Below are 18,955 nucleotides of genomic sequence, written 5' to 3'. Positions count from 1 at the left end.
ATGCTCAATAAAAGGCGTGCTTGGTACTCAGCCTCAAACCATTAGAAGTGAACTGAGGCAGTCAACGTGGTACACAGGCGTTAATTGCCTGGCTGCCTGTAACTTTTTTGGAAGTCTGTTTTAATGTTGTTTTTGTAAACAAGGTTGTTTGGAAGGGATTATAAACACCTGTGTGCTTGGAAATACTGAATGTGATCAGGACACTTGGATGTTCAAGAATCTGTCTCTGGCTGATAAGAGTAATGTTGCCGCTTTGTCCACACGCTGGTGATCTGTGTTATCTCACAGAAGCTTTTGTTTTTCTTCGATAACACGTGTTTGTCACTTTAAACCCAGCTTCGGTTTCTAGCTTTTCTTCTGCTGCAAGCATCCCTCTGGTGAAACTGATCTGGAAACTGTCTCCAAATGGTCCAGTCAGAGTCACTTTTCTTGACTTTGCTGGTCCACTTTTTTTTTTTTCCAAGCAAGTTGCAACAAAATAATAAGTTTGCGGTATTTGATATATTTCCTTCTTTCTTTGGTACATTGAAATCTTTGAGTTGTTGTTTGAATCCTGGATGATAGCAGCTCTATTTTCTTCTCTTTCCTGCACAAGCAGACCTCAATACTTGCTCATTGCTCTTACAATCCATAACGTTTTACAATCCATAACTGTCTGCAATGTATTTTTTTTTCCATTTAATTTGCACATATTTTCAATTTGTCAACAATAACTATTTCAGTTTTGCTGCTGTTTCACTAGCTGACTCTGCAGAAAAGGCTGCTATATGTAGGAGTAGCAAAAAACAGTATTACATATGAAGCCTTCCCAGTTTGGCTCCTATCAAAATGGCTGAGATGCTTGTGGCTTTGTGATTAAGCTGCTGCAAACCACACAGCCCAGGGAGCGTAAACCCAACATTTAAACCAAAACCCAGAGACAGGCAGCCTGGGCAACAACAGTGGCATATTAGTAATTACCCCAAGACAAAATGTCCGTCATTTGTGTATAACCCACATTCAGGCAATTCGGCTTCTCAGCACACAAAATTAAGTCTGGGAGGCTTGAGGGGGGTTTTGGGGAGTGCTGTGCAGCCATTTGACAGCTCTGGATTGTCATGAAAAATTAAGACGTGCTGTAAAAGCATGATCAGTGTTAACATTCTCAGCTTCACTGTGTCCCTGACTTAAGTTTTTCATATGCTGTTAATTTTTTTATTGTGTTGTTTTTCAGTGTAGCCTTTACATTAATGGGTAGATGCATATAAGTTGATTGTTTTGCCGGACTTCAAAGTAGACATCAATTAGATAGCTACAGCACCATTTCTTAACAAGACCCTGTGAATCTCTTTCTGACCAGTGGGACCTTGTCTAGAGGGGAAAATAACCCATCTGTCTGGCAAATGCTTCCATATGGACACAAAGAGTGGAGGCGCATTCTTGTGGAAATGAAAGCTGGTCCTTTAATCTAAGAGACATAATCAATAAATGATAAGGCCTCTAGCCGCAGGACATAGTGGTAGTTTGAAGATAACTTAAGACAAGATTGGTGATGGGACAGGAATGGATGGGGGGAAAGGGGGTAAATGTTGAATTAAAACATTATGCACAGGGACTGGAGTCAGTTGCCTGCTAATCACAGGTTCCTATCAGCTCTTTAGATCACTTCCTGCAAGCTTAGCTGAGTCTTATTCAAGTGATCATTGTTTTATCTGGAAGGAATGCTAATTAGAGTTGTAGAAAAGCCAACCCTTGCCTACATCTCCAAAATACACTATGTGGTCAGTTTAAATGAGACAATGGATGCCCTCACGACAACTACTATGCAAAAGAGAAGCCGGAGTGCCAATTTGGAATGCAATCTCTCTCGAGCAAATATTTACCAACAGCTAAAGACAGGGAACACAGTCTGACAGACAGCTAGCTTTGCTTAACAACCGAGAATGGAGAAGGGTTTAAATGTACATTTCAGTAACACACGGTTAGACTGAGGGTTTTGTCAGCTCGATTCAAGCCCCTGGGGAATGTGCTGAGCTGGACATGTGACGTGCAAGATAACCAAAGTAGCGAGCATTTTTAATCAATGTGTCAACCCAAATTTCAGTAGAGATTCAAAAATAACACCAAGGATTGAGGGAGGTTTTAGGCTTGGCTTTGATTTCATGGTACTATAGGCTTAAAGACCAGAATTACTTCTGAGTGCCAGGAGAATTTGTTCATCTCTGGAACTATTTCTAATGATATGGAATGACCCAGACCAATGCTCCTGGTCTTAAAGTCCCTCAGAGAGAGATGTCTATTTGCAATACCACGTCTGAGACATGCAGAGAATAGCAAATTGTGACACGGGGGTTATAATGGTACTTCTTTTGGTTATGGCTGAGCAAGCCCAGATGTTAAGAAAATAATAAATGACAATGTATTCTTTGTCTTCAACATTACAGGGGAATTGAGGTCCCAGTCCTGAGGCTGAGAGCCACTGGCATAGACATTATGATAATTTGTATTCATCCTGGCTTTAGAATGATTCTAAAGAAGCTAGCTTTGCAAATGTTCCATGAGATACAACCATCTTTCCCTTTTTCCCAGACCCATACTCTCTCCTTGAATCCAAAAAATATGGCACCCATTAATTTCTATAGTGTAAGGCACGAGGCATGAGGATAATCATAAATGCTATAGTTGTCCTCTCCAACAGATCCATTTGTAGCCTGTGGTAAGTACTAACAGGGGAATTTGTGAATTCTTTCAATGTCCACAGTTTATGAAATTAGGAAAAACCTTACCACCACCCCTAAATACATAAGGAAGGGATGTCATGCACGATAAACTTGATTCTTTGTCTTTGCACTGTGGCTGTCAGTGGGTGCCTGAGAGTGTTTGGGTGATTTATACCTATCTCTTTATGTTAACCGTGAGAGTGACAGTAATATGATGTTTCCCACCCACAACGGAGGAACACACACAGTCTGCAACCTCAACACGGCTGCATGCTGCGGCTATAGGGCGTTCTCAATCACTTCCTTGCCCACAGCGCAGACAATGAGCATGCAACAATGTTAAGGTTTGGTCCAGTGGATGATGGAACCAGTCAGCACTCAAGGACACAAAGCGCAATTGAGTTAGACTGTAATTTGTGGAAATCTTGCTATTTGGGATAACGTCAATTCTTCTCAACCATTTGTCAGCATACACTTTGTCATGTTGTCTACTTAGACAGGTTTCATCCTTACAGTTTACTGGAAAGAGGAGAAGGGGAGCTGTGCTAGTGCCTGCAAGCATCTACAAAGACAAGTGAACTTGACTGCTTTGCTCATTTACATTCACTGGGTGTTTCCCTTTGTCAGCTCATCTAGGGCCCCTCAGATGTTGGTGTGAACAAATCAACATTTAGATAGTGTACTAATGTGCTGGGGAGATGACCCTCTGAAGATAACTACCTTTGATATGACCCCCTGTGACTCACACTGTCCCCAGCTTAGCCCCTCCAGCAGGAGCAAGACAATCCAACCCATTTGCCCCCGACAGAGATCAAAGCCCCAGCATCTCCCTCTTTATTCTATTACCCGGACTCCACCTTTGCAAAGTCCCTATACAAATGAGATTGTGCATCAGCCCTTTTTTCTTCTTTTGTTGGGTTAAAGACAGTGTTTTTGAGAAGGAAAAACAAACTGTGACATTAAAGAGTTGTGGTGAAGAAGGATAAGACAAGGAGATGGGGGCAGGGCAGCATGAAAGGAGGTGGCGAGTGGCAGGAGAGGTAGGGGTGTTTGGCAGGGGAGGGGGCAGCAGGTCAAGCAGTCCTGATTAAGGCCTGATGACTTTTAATGGGACAATAGAGGAACTGCCAGGGCCATTACTGTGTGTATTCTCTAATATCTCCCCGTTGAGTAAAAGAAGGACTTTACAGGAGGCTTTTGATGCTTCTGCTCACTGCTAAGCGAGCTATACAGCGATATTGTCCCCGTCCCATAAAACAGACCAAGGGTTGAGGGATCCATGGAAACAGACTAATCTCCTGTTGAGGATTTTGAGTTTCATTTCCACAACCCTGTTATGAAATAAACAGAGAGCTCAGGCACACCTATTTCCTGTCCCTTATAAGGGGCAGTAGAGTCTGTCTCCTGTGAGCATACTGGATTAGGCATGGCTACCAACAGTGCCCACTGATGGCATGCACTCATGCTGAGATTTGCCAAGCACTGGCCAAACTGTCTGTCCCCGCTACTATAAGGTCTTTAGCAAAGTATTAGATTTCAGTGGTCGCTTCTATTGAATCAGCTATTTTTATTGACTGTGACTTCATAAGCCTGCCCCCTTTCAATATTATATAACAAGGCAACTTTACTTTTACTGAACAGTGACTCTTCTCTTAGTCAGTGCTACTTTTCCACCAACTCACTCTCTCTCCCCCTCTATGCAATATATTTTTTTAACTTATTCGAAAACTTTGTGAATAATGAGTAAATTATATGTGTGAAGCAGCTTTGCGCAATGTGGTTGTGGCTTAGGCAGACTTTACATAGCAGGCAGGAGCTGAGCCAGCTCTGGCCCTGGCCCTTGTCCTAGCCCCAGCCCCGGGCCGCCAGCAAGGTTCTGGACTAAACATAATGAAGAGTAGGCATTTTTATCCCCAGCTGTAATTCTGCCCCCCCTCCTCCCGGTGCATCTGTTCACTCCCTGTTTGTCTGGCAGACTGGGCAGACATCGCATATTGGGATATTATTTGTATAAACAATGGGCAGATTGTTTGTTTGCGCTGAATTGGTCCCAGCTGTGGAAACTTTGGACGATCTGGCACAAGGGGATTGGAAACAGTGAGGGAGTCCACCTGAAGGATACAGGTGGAGGACAAATTAAAATGGAATGGGAGCCAACATGGCCTTGGATGACCGCAGCCACTGACTTTACTTACAGACATCATGAAATCAGAGAACAAAGTGCAAAGAAATATGTAAACATGGGTCCAGAAGTCAATGGAGCGTGGCAAAACATAGGGCATTGTGGTTGGGTATCTTTGTACATGGGTTTTTATGTAGTTTTACTGCTCTGGGCATCTTGTGCAACGTGATACGACCGCTTGTTTCCCTTTCAGACCAATACACTACACCCCCTCACTCAGCCGTAGGCCCTCACAGTTAATGTCACAGCAGCCAATTTTTCTTCATGTGGTATGACATCATCAGAGTGGGACCTGAGACCACAGTGGAGGTGTCAGCCACAGATGGAGGGAACACCAGGCAGGATCAAACCAGCCATTCTTTGGCCCCCCAAGAGAGTGAACCCAGTGTCATGGCACTGTCCCGGGGATAGCAGGGAGAGATGGGCTGGGCCTCATGGTTGCCACATGGAGAACCGTGCACACATCTCTCTGATTAAGTCAAACTGTTTCACTAACAAGCACACACTGATATTTTAAATTGCACTCAAATCTGTGCAAAGTGTTTCAGTGCTCAACACATGGCCAGAATATTCACCAGTTGTGTTTTTTTTTTTTTTTTTTTTTTTTTTTTTGCATGGGGATGTGTGCCTATGCTTGTGCAAGAGAGAGCAGTGCAATACAGCACGCAAACAGGTGAACAAGAACAATCATCAACAGTGACTTACCTGCAGAATGAAACATGACACCCAATCAAAGTGCCGTACGTCATTGCCTCATTCTGTGAAAAGCATTGTCTCCACTGTTGTGTTGACATCACCCAGAAGTTAAATCAGCGGAGCTAACCTGTTTTCTGCTTGCATTCACACACTCAAAGTATTGTGCTGAATGAGTTGTCCTTTGTTTAATTATTATTTCCCAGGGACAGGGAGATTTCCCCTTATTGCTCAATCAGGCAGATTGTCATCGTGAGCGCTGCACAAAGATGAATAGTCTGCATTGTGCTTTTTTTTCGTCTATGAAGCATACGCTGCCAGCACCCAATAGTTTGACACCTCCCTGCGAAATTGTGTTTTCATAAGAGCTTGGTTTTGATCTGAATCCTCATTCCAGAAGTATGCAACCACTTTCATGTGACAAAATAACATGCATTACCTCTGTGTACACTGCCTCGTTTCTCTACCCTTTTATCTCCGATGGTTCACTCATTAGTTTGTTTACTCAGAGCCGTCTGTCAAGGGTGTTTGGCAGCCCTGTTAAAATAACAATGGCAGATACACCAGGTACTCAAGCAGAGAAAAGCTTTATTGTAAATCTCAGATCTTGAAGTGAGATAGCGTATTTGAATGCTGCTCTCAAAACGAACAAGTTCAGGGTTTTATTGCCTGTTAAGTGTTATCATAACGCACTTCCCCTGCTGAATATTGATAGCTAAATGTTCTGCAGCCTTCCTTGTTTGTCCAAGCCTGAGGATATGCAAAGAAAATATACTGTCATGCATGCTGGAATGAGCAGTGACAGACATATCAGTAATCATGTGGCCATTAGAAATGATAATTATTGTTTTCATGAATCACAGCAATCATGTATGATTTGATAAGATAAATAATCTGTGCTGTAGTGAAATATCCCCGGTTTCCACACTGCAAAAAAAAAAAAAAAAAAAAAAAAAAAGTAAACAAGTCATTTAGTCTCATGCTGCATCTTAAAATCATGCTATTCATAAAACAAATGAAGCAATCTACCAGTGGGATGAGATAAACCAACTCGTTTCCAATGCCAGCGCCACTTGTTCCAGGAATTTGATAAATAAGTTCGAACAAGGCAGATCATAATAAGGCAAATCAGCCGACAGTATCAAGAAAATAACACTTTTTTTTGCTTGTTTGTTTTTTTTTACATTGGGAACAAGTGGGATTATCGTTTCCCACTGGTAGGTTTTTTTCACTTCTTTGAAAAAAAACAAGATTTTTTTTTAGACTGGATATGAGGCTAAATCACATGCTGGAGATTTTCAGTGGCACCTTTCAGATGGCATGGCTTGTGCCGTTTGAAACCCACAATACAGTAGCATGAAAATGCATGTCAGTGGAAATGCTGATTCACTCTTTTGGTATGACAACACCAAATGTTGTTGGTTAGGATGCCATTGCGTGGGTGACTGTACTGTACCTCTCACACCCCAAATTCACAGAATCACCAGTTTAAGGGTGTGTAAATATGTGTGTACTTGTGCGGACATGTGTTTGTGTGTGTGCATGCATTTGCATGAGTGAATGGATATGTGTAAACATGTCTGTCTGTGTGTGTGTGTGTGTGTGTGTGTGTGTGTGTGTGTAGGTGTGTGTGTGCTGTTGTTTCTGTTTTTCTCTCAGGCACTAAATTGAGTTGCATGTGTGACTGACAAACACATACACACACACACACACCCACACACCCACACACACAGCCTGGCCTTTCTTGAGTTAGGGCACATGCCTGTGGCCGGTGTTAGTTTGTGGTTGGTGTAATGATGACGGGCTCACACACAAAGATTCCTGGACCCCCGCAAACATGACTTGGCTGAGGCCACACAATATATTGTAATGCTGACAATGCTGCCATTACTCCTAATTACACTGGGGAATGGACAATACTAAATTGGATAAATGGAGTCCGTCTCTCTGTCTGTCTGCCTGTTTGTCAATGCATCTATCTTCATGACAGTCAAAGTAAACCTCGCCTTCCTCCCAGGCGGAAGAACCACAGGGAAACTTCAAAATATGCCCGCAAATATAAACAGATGAAGGTTATCTGGTCAGATATTGAGTCTCTGTGCCTCTTTTTGATCTGACACGAGAATCAAGCCAGAAAGTACAGTAATTTCTCCACCAACTTCTAATCTAAACGGGCCAAATTACAGGCACCAAGGTGTATTTGGGTGGATTCATAGCCTACATATTAGAGCACATCTATTGCACAACAGGCAGGAAATGCGGTGTGCTGTGCAATTGAAGAGATTGAGAATGAAGATCTTTCTTGCATTGCATCACAAAAACTCAAAGTCCTGTGGTGCACCTCGTATCATGAGTTCTTGTGTAGATTGAGTAAGATGAAGTAATTAGAGGCTTTAGCTTGGATAGCTAGCTATCTGCTCTGCTTCACATGAAGGCAGGGAAGTTATAATTAGAAACTAGCCAGGAACACCAAAGGGTTAGGTGGCAAACACTCGCCAGGACACACATACTTTGTCATTACCTCCTTGCAGTTATCATTTGATTCAGCAGCATCCTGTCCTGTCTTTAATGTTTCTCTGATGACACAGCCCTGATGGACCATGCGCCGCTGCCATGGGCCTCAGCAGGAGACAGCACATTGAGGCTCTCGTAATGATTCAATAAAAGTTGTATGTTTGTTGTAAGTATGTTTTGTGAGTGTGTGTGCACATACCTCCGCAATTGCGCATAATAAGTATGAGCAGTATATCTAGGCCAAACATTTAAACCATCCACCCAGCCTCAACCACTGATTTGCAAAGACTGGGCCAGGAGTTAAATACCACCAAGTAAATGTTCAAATAACTCTTGCTTTCCAGAAGGGGATGGTTGTTATTTAGGAATGCCAGAAACATTTCCCACCCCTGCCTCCTTTTTCAGTGAATATTTGGACTACTTCTAACTACAGCAAAAGACTTTATGTTCTGCACATCTTCAGTGAATTACCTTTCTAATGGAGAGAATTTTCAATGTACAGCTCACAGCATGTGTAATCTGTCTGAACAACAATAACAGCAACAACAAAAGCTGTCAAAAAAGAGAGGGCAGAAAGGTGTTGTAAGGTTATCAGAGTGACGTTTAATAAAACAAATATATTCACATTTTCTTTACATGTAACTTAAAAATATAGTCATTTACATAGTATATAACAATATATTGTGTACACATTTACAATACTGGAAACGAACCATGCAGCACCACATCTTTATAATACTGGTGTTGACAGAATTCAATATTTCAATTAAGTGCCACCTCCAGGATACTATTTACAATACAGTAATTTACTGCAATAACTGAGGCTTTAAGTTCCATAAAAAGAGAAACAAAACAGCTCTGCCATTTTTGATGACATGAATCGATCTTTCCAAGACCTATGAAATGTCACTTCCTAACTTCCAACTCCTTGTCTGTTGACTGGCAATTGGATCAGTCCATCTTACATTGCTGCATCCCTCAGGGTGTATCGCTTTTCCCAGGAATCATGTCTATCCTTCCGGGTGCTGTGTTTGTGTCAGCAGCTTTGGCAGGAAAGAATGTACTAGGTGTTGGATGTATAAGTGTGTGTCAGCATCTCTGGTGTATACAGGACTGAATGCATTTGTCAGTGTCTGTGACTGATTTGTAGGTTTCGGGGATGTGTGTGTGTGTGTGTGTGTGTGTGTGTGTGTGTGTGTGTGTGTGTGTGTGTGTGTGTCTGTGTGTTTATGTGTGTGTCAGCGTCTCTGACAGGTGTGTAGGTTCCGGGCTGCAGTCCTGCTGACACTGTGGTCTCGCTCTCCTTTCTCAGGTCGACAGGCCAGGCCATCACCACAGTCGCAGCGCTGGAACAGCTCCAAGCCGTGGTTGCCTTTCCTGCGGTGGCGGGTGCACACCTGGCCTTCAGTCAGCACCGGCTTACAGATGCGAGACCAAAAGTGACGGGCACAGCAAAGACCATCAGAGCAGTCTGCCGATCGCAGGCAGGTATCTCCCTCCTGGCCTGAAGACAGACAGAAAGAGACAAAAAAAAGAAAGAAATTATGACTTGTATAAGTGAGATGTTCATTTGATACTAATTGAACCTTTCACAGCAGGCAAAGGCTGCTCTGTAAGATCACATAATAGTCTCAAAAGTGCAGCAGCTCACCTTTCACAGAGTTTGGCTGATGGCTGTGGGCAGTGGGGGGCCTCTTGACATGGTGCTCCATGGTGTTGTTGTGCCTGTGCCAGCCAGTGATGGTAACCGCATCCATGCCATCTATATCATTTGCCTGGCAGACACCTGGAGAGGACAAATGACAAAACAGTGCTTCATTTAGCCTGTGTTTACAAAGTAAAACCTTTCTTTCACCTTTTGCTCAAAACTGACCTAAAGCACCTTAACACACAAGTCACTCTTGCTGTCAATGTGCCTGTGAGATTCCCACACTATTAAAGAGCAGTTAATGAGTGCCAGTGTTTCTTGATGTGTTTATGATGGGATGCTCCTGCTCACCGTTGCTGCAGCGGTTCCCAGCACAGCACATCGAGTCGCGTGCGCACCGCTTCCGACTTTTACGGCAGGGCAGGCAGGCACCTCGGGCGTCGTTGCAGAATTCATCAGCTCCGCACTCTTCATCATCCGCGCAAACACTTGACTGCTGTGGCACAACAAAAACACAAAAGCAAGGTGTCGGTGAGGTGACAATAATCATGATATAACCTTAAAATAATGTCATCTTTTTGTCGTGGTGCACAGACTTCATTACTTTACGCACGGGACGTTCAGTTACCTGCAAGGTGTCCCCGGCCGCTTTGTGTCCCATGCTACCTGGTGGCGACGTGCGCGGACTCGGACTGACCGTGTCCGCGGTTTTGGCACCACCACCAGCAGCAGCACCAGCAGCAGCACCACCGGGCAAGTTCTTGATGGCGTTGGAGTTCATCAAAACCGTCCCAGCGTAAACATCCCCAAAGTATCCAAACAGCGTGAGATACACAGCCATGAAGCGACGCACTGATAGTATTTGCATGATTCTTCCCTCAGATTCTGCTGTAGTCAGTTGCAAACTCAAAACACACAAAACAATCCCCTTTTCTTTTGAGAAAAAGAAGGCTATGTGCCAAAGTCCAGCGCGCTCTTGAATCCTCAATCCAAAGCTCCAGAGAAAAGTTTCCCCACGATGCTTGGAGGTCTCCTGACGCACAGCCCTGGGATGATCTCTTTATACATGTGGACCTGTTTGTCTTCCCGCCCCTCGTTGTGTACAACAAAGGCGGAGGGCTGGAATTTCAAAGAGTGCCCCACTGTACGGAAATGGCCATCTACTCTCCCCCAACAAGACTGCGTCTCACAGCGTTTGTGTATAATAATGATGATAACCAGCAAAGTCTGCTGACTGTCCTTAACTGGCATTCTTGGGAGCTCACACTGCAAAAAAACATCAATTTTCGTAAGCAATTAAACTCCTTGTGGAAAATAAGTCTTCAAATCTTATTTTTCTCAAAACGGAAAAAACAATCCGCCAGTGGTGTGGATATGCTTGTATCCAATATCCTTCTTTTAAGAATTTACGTTTTTTTTTTTTTTTTTTTTTTTTTTTTAAAGTATTTCTTTATGGGCTTCTAGCTGATTACCTCTGCTTTGTTTTAAGACACTGATGTTCCCGTTGAAAGGTCTGCCTGAATATGAATAAATGCTGAGGTGATGAGTGGGCATGGCTTATGTTTTATTTTTATTCATTTGATTTTTCCAAATATTGAGTGACGAAAGTTCACCATTCATAATTTATGTGTTTTTCCCCCATACAACTGTAGGTCCACTAAGCCAAAAAAAAAAAAAAAATGTTCAACTGATTTTACTTTATTCATCTTTTTTTCACTACAGTTCTTAAAATCCTTATAGTTGACTGGTCAAAATATTTCTGCCGCTTCTAAAGTTAATCTAATATTTTGTGTTTTTTTTTTTTTTTTTTTTTTTTCATCAAGGCTGATTTTTCTTCTTTCTAAAAAGCTGCTGATGATTTGCTTTGCGCTGACATTCAGTCCCTTTGACATTCAAGTAGCCTAACTGCCCTCAGGCTGTGTGAAGACAGTGATTGAAGTTACTTTCGTCGATTAACTACTTCATTTGATCCTTCTGATTGCAAAGGGGGCAATTATCCTCCAAAGTGTGCTTGATTACACCAGCGGCGGACATCAATGTGTAGGATATGCAGACCATTAAGGAGTGTGAAAAGTTTACCGAATTAATGGACTTCCGTGGAGAGGCCTTTCAGGGCTGACTGGCACTTCGAGATAAAAGGCAGCTGTGATCTGTTTTTGCTCCCTGACCCTTTGCGCTCCTACGCTGCAAAAGAAGCCCATCTCGACAAGAGAAGCAGTCTTAATGTTTATAATCACTCTTAAAATCTAGTAATTTGATCCACCAATTAACCAAGTGAGATCACCCCGCTTGTTTTCATGACAGTTGCACTTGTTTTAGAAATGTAGTATCATTTTCTGAAGTGATCTACCTTATTCAATCACATGCTGGCTCTTTTTTCTCTCTTAAATCCTCAGACAAGTGCGACTGACTAACTCACTCCACAGGCAGTAAATATTTTTTTTTCCAGAGTGAATTAGACAAATTGACTTGTTAAGATGGGTCTTTTTTTTTTTTTTTTTTTTTTTTTTTTTTTTGCAGTGTGTGACAAAGTCGATATCCGGTTGGTGGATAAAAGCTTGCAGGTGCTGAAGTTCGTGATGGAAATGACCACTTTGGTTTCTCTAATGAGACACCTTGGCACTTGGACGTCATCTGCTGGTCGCGTTTGTTTGTGGAAGAGTGTGCGTGTGCGTGTGTGTGCGTAGAGAGAGACACACACAAACATAGAGCGAGGGAGAGAGAGAGAGAGCCTGCCTTTAGACACCTGACAAACGCAGTGTTGCACTTTGCGCGTTTGAATTGCTGTATATCTTTTGAAGTGCAGCTTTTATCTACTCTTTACTAAATGTTAGTGTTGGTAAGGTGAGCTCCTTTGATGCACTTTGATCCCCTTTGATCTCACAGAAGTGTCACCCTGTTGTTATGACGGAGGCCATTTCCCTGTCCCCAAACAAGATTTGTTGTGCGAAAAACACCGAGGCCAGAGAGGCTAAATAATCCGCATCTACCGTTGAATTTGATGACATTAGCCCTAAAAGTGATTGTTAAGTCTGAGGAAAGCTTATTCAAGGAAAAAAATGTTGATACAACCACTTTACATCAGACTGGGTTGAGAGAAACGATCAAATTTACCTTCAGCGCCCTCAAGTGGCAGCTACGGCAAACTGCACCATTCACTCACCAGGTTTTGAACCACGAGGAACCGTCTTTCAAAAGAACTAAGAGACAAACACCACTCAAAAGTATTTTTTTACTCTATAATTTTAAAAATTTTACACTAGGCACTCTGCAAAATTAATTTACAGCAGAAACACATAACACAAGGCAAATATCAGGTAACATTACAGAAGGAGATCAACAAATGAGTCAAAACAAGAAAAGTGATTACATGGATAAGGCTTTGTGATAAAAAACGATCTGCCATGACCGTGACACAGCATAATCTATGTGGCCCGCCTGGAACATAAGATTTTCCTCCTGTTTTAGCACTCCGGCAATGTAGTGATATTTATGGAGTAATTTATGAAGTATGTAAGTTTAGCTGGCTCTCTGGTGTGAAATAGGTTAGAGTTGAGCTGAGTTTAGCTTGAAACCAAATAAGCTGATAAAAATCTCATCTGAAATAAAATGAGAATTTCAGTTGATCATGATATAATATGATCAGCCATATCCTTAAAGATCATTAATGGTGATACACAAGAATACTGTCTTCATATTTGGTGGCATATCTACCCTCAAAACTGCAAACCATTTCTTGCCATCTGTAAATGTTTAGCTTGCATGACAAAAGGGGTAATGGATGGGCATCGTGAGCAACGATTCTCCATGCTCTGGTGTTTTGTGTCAGGCCAACTGTAAACTGACTTGGTAAAATCACTTCCATTAGGATGTCTAAGAGAAAAGCACGTCGATGCAGCCGTATCAGCTGTGATTAGGTTTTGATATCATATGCCGTTTTATGCAAAACAGAACTGTCCCAGTGAGACAAATCATAGAAGTAAACAGGGAATTTGCTCCATAGACACTTTGTCAGCCATTAAGTGACTAGAAATTCTCTTTCCATAGTGATTAATGTGTTTATTAGATAGAACAAAGGATGAGAAGCAGCCGTCTAAGAGGACACATAGGTTTGAGGTGTATATTTGTTCATGCAGCATTGAAAAGGTCTTTTGATGTTAATTTTGTATGCCATTGACGTAAGGCACTTACAATATTTCTGCTTTTATGCTCTGATTATCGGTTATCGGACATGATGTGAGAGATGATGAACTGACAGATCATGATGCTTGAGGGTGAAGTTGTATATGTCATTCACCACCAGTTTGGGGAATGCCATAAGATAATGAAGATGATGATGAAAATGAGGTCAAGTCAAGATGTAATGATGTTAGTTTTGCCTCCAAAAAGTAGGGGGTGGTGAATTTATTATGGATGCACTTTTTTTTCCTTCTGAGCAACATGGTTAAACCTATGGAAAACTCTGAAAAGTACCACCTAGCACAATGTAACAAGGTGTCAAGTGATATAAAATAATTTTCACTCAAGTTTACAAACTGACAATTATCCAATTTTCAGAAGAAGGAAATCAAGTGCATTACAAAGTAACCAAGCACAGAAATTACTATACAAAAACAACAACCAGCGCTCTCACATCACCAGTCCTTATTATAAGTCATCAATAACAGCACCAAAAGACATCGAAACCATGTTCACAGTTATGTCGAAACTATACAAGAGCGAACAGAGGATTTCTGGTTTGGTTGATTGGGAAGAGGCATTTGGGTGACTTGAAAACAAAACTGAAGAACTGAAGAGACAGAGATGCATTCATGTGATCTGAAGCATATTATAGTCTGTCAGTGTGCAGCTGATACCACTGGAGAAAAAAAACAACAACAACAGCTGGACGGGTTTGATTTCATTTAACTACTGATGCTTAAAATAAAGTTAGCTCTAAAATTGCTGATATTCTCTCAGTTCATGGTCTTAAATGCATAATGACACATTGCTTGACGAAAATAATAATTGTAATTTTATGTGTGTAGGTGTTTGATTATATTTTAAGCAGGGCACTTGAAAGAGTCATTTTTTTTTTTCTCTGCTGAACGCACATAACGGTGTTTGTGCTTTTTAAGGTAAATTACTCTAATATAAAGTGTACTAAGTGTTTGATTTTAGCCTTGTGTGTGCATGTGAGAATGTACCATATGTAGGTCATATGTATGTTTCAAAAAAATAAGAGGAAAATCAGCGACATTCAGATTAGTCTTGAGCACTTGGTACCAGTTTGGCTTGCAAACCCTAGTTTGTAGATCTTGTTTCCCTTGATGAAAAGTATCACTGCAGCTCGCGGCTGCACGTCAAATGCCATGGGACAACTACAGAAACATCTAATACTCTCCCCAAATCCACCAACTGTTAAACCAACATCTGAAGAGCAACAAAGTCAGCAAAAGAAAATGCAATCCTCATCCCCCTTCTTTTGGAGCAGTCCACCATGACATTTATTTATTCTAGACCAATATTTAGAACAGACAGACTATCGCACATTCAGTAAGAAAACCTGGCTCCATTATCTTTCTCCACGTTTTATTGTGTTTGGGCATCCCTGCACTTTCTCTTGCCTTTGCCGTGTGAGTTGAGTGTAAAAGACAACGCTGAAGAAGTGCTACAGCAGTCCTGTTATAAATGCTTGATCCAGAGCCACAGTGAAGTGAAGGCATATCGGTGACCCAAAGGGTTTGCCGTCCATCCCTGTATCCTCATCTCCATATCCTCGTCCTCAATTTTAATGCAGTTTCTTTTTTTTTTTTTTTTTGCAGCACAGCTATGTCCTCAAGATGGCCTCCAAGCCAAAAAAGAAGAGTTCATTTTACTTTGAGGGGGTGGGAGGGTGGGAGGGTCTTCAAAAATCAGTGTCCCAGCCAGAGTTGTCATCGGGAGGCGGGTCCTCGTTGTCCTCTGGGAAGCTGTCAAAGTTACTTGTGTCGGTTGCTGATGTCACCTGGTGGACAGATGGATGGCATACCAAGCAAAGGAACATCAAGATGGGTGAATGAATTTTTGATTGAGGTTGACTAGAAAAGGGAGGGGATACAGTGAAGTCATGAGCAGTGTGCACTTACATTAGGGATGATAGGAGGTGTCAGTGTCCCTTTCTTTAAGCCCTCCCAGTTAAAGCCTTCAAACCATCTGAAACAAAAAAGTACCGCTCCATCACTTGATGATCATGCTTAACTGCACAATTATAAGGTGGGGCAAAAATAGTGAATAAGAGTATTACTTTGGTAATTCATATTTACAGCCTTACTTGTGCTTTTGGATGTCTTTGACACCATTTTTCAAGTTTCCCAGTCTTTCAGAAGGATTATCCCTGCAGCAGAAAAACATTTGATAAGTGGACTGCACAATATACTGGCCACGTACATGAATCAGAAACTGCTGGAGGAACCAGCACTCACCTGCATAGTTTTTTGATTAAGTTGGCAGCATTTTTGGTAATCTTCTTTGGAAATTCGATCATGTCGATACCCCTCAGGATGATGTTATACGTTTTCATAGGATCAGGGCCGGAGAAGGGGGGGCTACATAGAAGTGAAAAACACATTAGTTGTGATTCATCCACTGTTAATATTTATTACCTAGAAAAAAAAATCATCTTAACAATTCAAAATCATTTTGTAAAATCTTAAATTGCTAGCAGGATGGATAATCGTCTTGTTTCAAGAATTTTAATTGAATCAAGTGGTGTTCTGCACTGGTGGTGTCAAATTTGAAGCTGTCACTTGCTTTAGGAAAATTGGTTTAAAGAGTATTAAAAACAAAAATTATAGCTGATACTACAGGCAGTGTGAGAGCTGGAGCACCTTAGCTGTTTAGTTATGAAGGAAAAATGGGGAAAAATGGAGAGAATGAATTAGTTTAGGATTAAATAGTGTTTTTTTTTTTTTTTTTTTTTTTTTTTTACCTTTAGCAGAACGTCACATAGAGCATAAATCAGTGTATTAATGTCACATTACAGATGCACCACCCAGGGCTCAGTCTTGCAACCCTTGTCACAAATACGTTAAGCCTGCTAAGAAGTGATAGTGCCTGTGTTTTTTCACAGTGTGACTCCATTAGTGCTTCATGAGTCATTTAAAAAGCTGGTGCAGTTTGAGGGTCCCTGAAGGTATTACTGTCCAAGAAAATCTTTTGCCACCAAAAACCGTGGAATTTACTTGAACAAAGGAGTGGGTGAAAAAAATATAAGTGTAGGATGGATTCACACATTTGCATATATTTTCTGTTTACTAAGAAAAACTGCAAGATTTTCAACAAAAATAAACTTGATGATAGTCTTAATGACAACAGGACGTTTATTGCTACAGTTCACAAAATCACACCCATGTGAGACGTTCTGTGCCACAACTCTTGTATACACCACTACCTAACAGTGGTGAATTCCATAATGTTTTTATTATGCATGACAGATTGAACAAGAGGCCCTTAAGAATACATATGATAAATAAAATCTTTTTAGGCTTTCAAGAATCTGAGGTTTTGGTATGTTATGAAAAATATTCCACATTTGTCTAATGTGGTGAAAAGTTTGAGAGTTTACTAAAAAAAATGAGCTTGAGCACATAAAATTCTGACTTGAAATAAATAAATAGAAATCACACCACATCCAGGTGGTGGTGAGAATTTTGCACTTTATTTTCACTGAAAATTGTCAGATTTTGGGCCAAAAGTTAAATGCTTATCCACAACACAATTCACAGTAAGACAATTAGTCACACAATTAGTTCCTAAATTTTTGATCCTTATGTAACTTCTAATGTTGACAGTATGTACATTATTTGGAGGCTGATTTGGTATCATAAGGACTTAAGGATTTATGAGTTTACTGAGTTCCACTAGGTGGCAGTGTATAAACGATTCCTATCATACAAGTCTTCAAGAGAGTGCACAGCTGTAGTATACATTTATGATTTTTTTTTCTTAATGAATTTTTGAAGTTTTATACACTGGGCAGTTGTAGTAGCGCCACCATTAGGAAGACTGGCTCCATATAGCTGCTATGCTGTTTTGGACTGGATCGAACTGTACTGCAAACTACAAAAACAATACTTAAGTACAAACATGTATTTAGGAAAGATATAAAGACCAGGCTGCCCGGGCTGTGGCCTAATTATTTCACTTCACTGGCAGATTTTTCAGTTGTTGGAAAACAATGTTTCAATATGAGTTCATACTGGACTGAATGTCTTGTTAAGACAGATTAGCATTGTAATGTGTGTCTCATCACAGTAAAGCTCAAGAAATTAAAGTGTTTATGAACATATCCAGGCTTGTATGTACCTGCCAGTCAGGAGTTCAAACATGAGGATTCCTAGAGACCAGTAGTCAGCTGAGATGTCGTGGCCCTTGTTCAGAATGATCTCTGGTGCTACATACTCCGGCGTCCCACAGAAGGTCCAGGTCTTTTTCCCAAACCCAATCTTCTTAGCAAAGCCAAAATCCACCTAAGGGATGGCATGAAAACTTATGTTTTGTCAGTCAGCCACAAGGAAGTAAGAAAATCAGTTTCATATTTATGCATCCATATTTATGATTACAGTAACACTGGAAACATTTAATTGATCTCAATAACAAGTTTTGTTTTGTCTTTCAGTGCTTTGGCTTGATGAATAGAAAGACTTGAGAAGTAGGTGAGCCTTCTCACATAGCCCTCCCCTCGCTAGGTACTCTGCCAAAAACTACAAACTGACGTCCAATGAATCCATGAAAAGATATGATAATGGCCGCCCTCCAAAAGAAACACAGAAGAAGACTTAGCCTCAGTTGTATCATACTTTCATTAATGGCTAACATCAGCCTAACATGTTTTGGCATTTAAGTCTTCATCAGAGCATCTTAGACAGGTGGGTGAAAGTGTTTATCTTTTTTGTTTTGCAGTTGTTCAGTCTAATGAAATGAAGGTTATAAAAAGACAGTGCAATTTCTTGTCATTCGTCATTTTTTAATCCATTAATCATCTCTTACCAACTTGGCGTAGCCCCTGTGGTCCAATATAAGGTTCTCTGGTTTGAGGTCTCTGTAGATGATGCCTTTGGAATGCAGGTACGCAAAGGCCTCCACCACACAAGCCGTGTAGAACCGGGTGGTTGAGTCCTCAAATGAACCCCTAAAAACCCAAGAAGACAACCGTGCTGAATGGGGAATGAAGTCAATTAGGATGTACACATTTATTAG

The 18,955-nt window shown here is 41.2% G+C and overlaps 2 protein-coding genes across 6 annotated transcripts in view; both read right to left on the bottom strand.

Annotated features, from left to right (window-relative positions):
• Positions 1–8,671: 8,671 nt before the first annotated feature.
• LOC115372489 (dickkopf-related protein 1-like) lies at positions 8,672–10,754 on the bottom strand. The gene is made up of 4 exons (XM_030070433.1): positions 10,365–10,754; positions 10,088–10,232; positions 9,740–9,874; positions 8,672–9,592 (listed from the first exon to the last, which is right to left on the bottom strand). The coding sequence occupies exons 1-4, from the start codon at positions 10,602–10,604 to the stop codon at positions 9,327–9,329; spliced, it is 786 nt and encodes a 261-aa protein (XP_029926293.1). The 5' UTR covers positions 10,605–10,754; the 3' UTR covers positions 8,672–9,326.
• A 2,200-nt stretch (positions 10,755–12,954) lies between these two features.
• The window catches only part of LOC115372488 (cGMP-dependent protein kinase 1), an 85,471-nt gene continuing 79,470 nt past the window's right edge, over positions 12,955–18,955 (bottom strand). For all 5 annotated transcript variants that reach the window (XM_030070432.1, XM_030070427.1, XM_030070428.1 and 2 more), the window contains 6 exons: positions 18,746–18,887; positions 18,062–18,225; positions 16,180–16,302; positions 16,029–16,091; positions 15,844–15,910; positions 12,955–15,722 (listed from right to left, as the gene is read on the bottom strand). In XM_030070432.1, the coding sequence (XP_029926292.1) occupies positions 15,624–15,722; positions 15,844–15,910; positions 16,029–16,091; positions 16,180–16,302; positions 18,062–18,225; positions 18,746–18,887 (658 nt within the window). In that variant the 3' untranslated portion in view covers positions 12,955–15,623. The remainder of the gene's footprint in view (positions 15,723–15,843; positions 15,911–16,028; positions 16,092–16,179; positions 16,303–18,061; positions 18,226–18,745; positions 18,888–18,955) is intronic.

Source organism: Myripristis murdjan, chromosome 15 (assembly GCF_902150065.1).
Source record: "Myripristis murdjan chromosome 15, fMyrMur1.1, whole genome shotgun sequence".
In the NCBI taxonomy this organism is placed as follows: domain Eukaryota; kingdom Metazoa; phylum Chordata; class Actinopteri; order Holocentriformes; family Holocentridae; genus Myripristis; species Myripristis murdjan.
This window is presented reverse-complemented; position numbering and strand designations above follow the sequence as displayed.

Bases quoted from the DNA above. Each gene is read 5' to 3' on its own strand.
- LOC115372489 (XM_030070433.1), bottom strand. From the start codon at position 10,604: ATGCAAATACTATCAGTGCGTCGCTTCATGGCTGTGTATCTCACGCTG. The intron at 10,233-10,364 runs GTAACTGAACGT...GTTGTGCCACAG, and splicing joins CGGCCGGGGACACCTTGCAG to CAGTCAAGTGTTTGCGCGGA. The intron at 9,875-10,087 runs GTGAGCAGGAGC...TGTCCTCTCCAG, and splicing joins TGGGAACCGCTGCAGCAACG to GTGTCTGCCAGGCAAATGAT.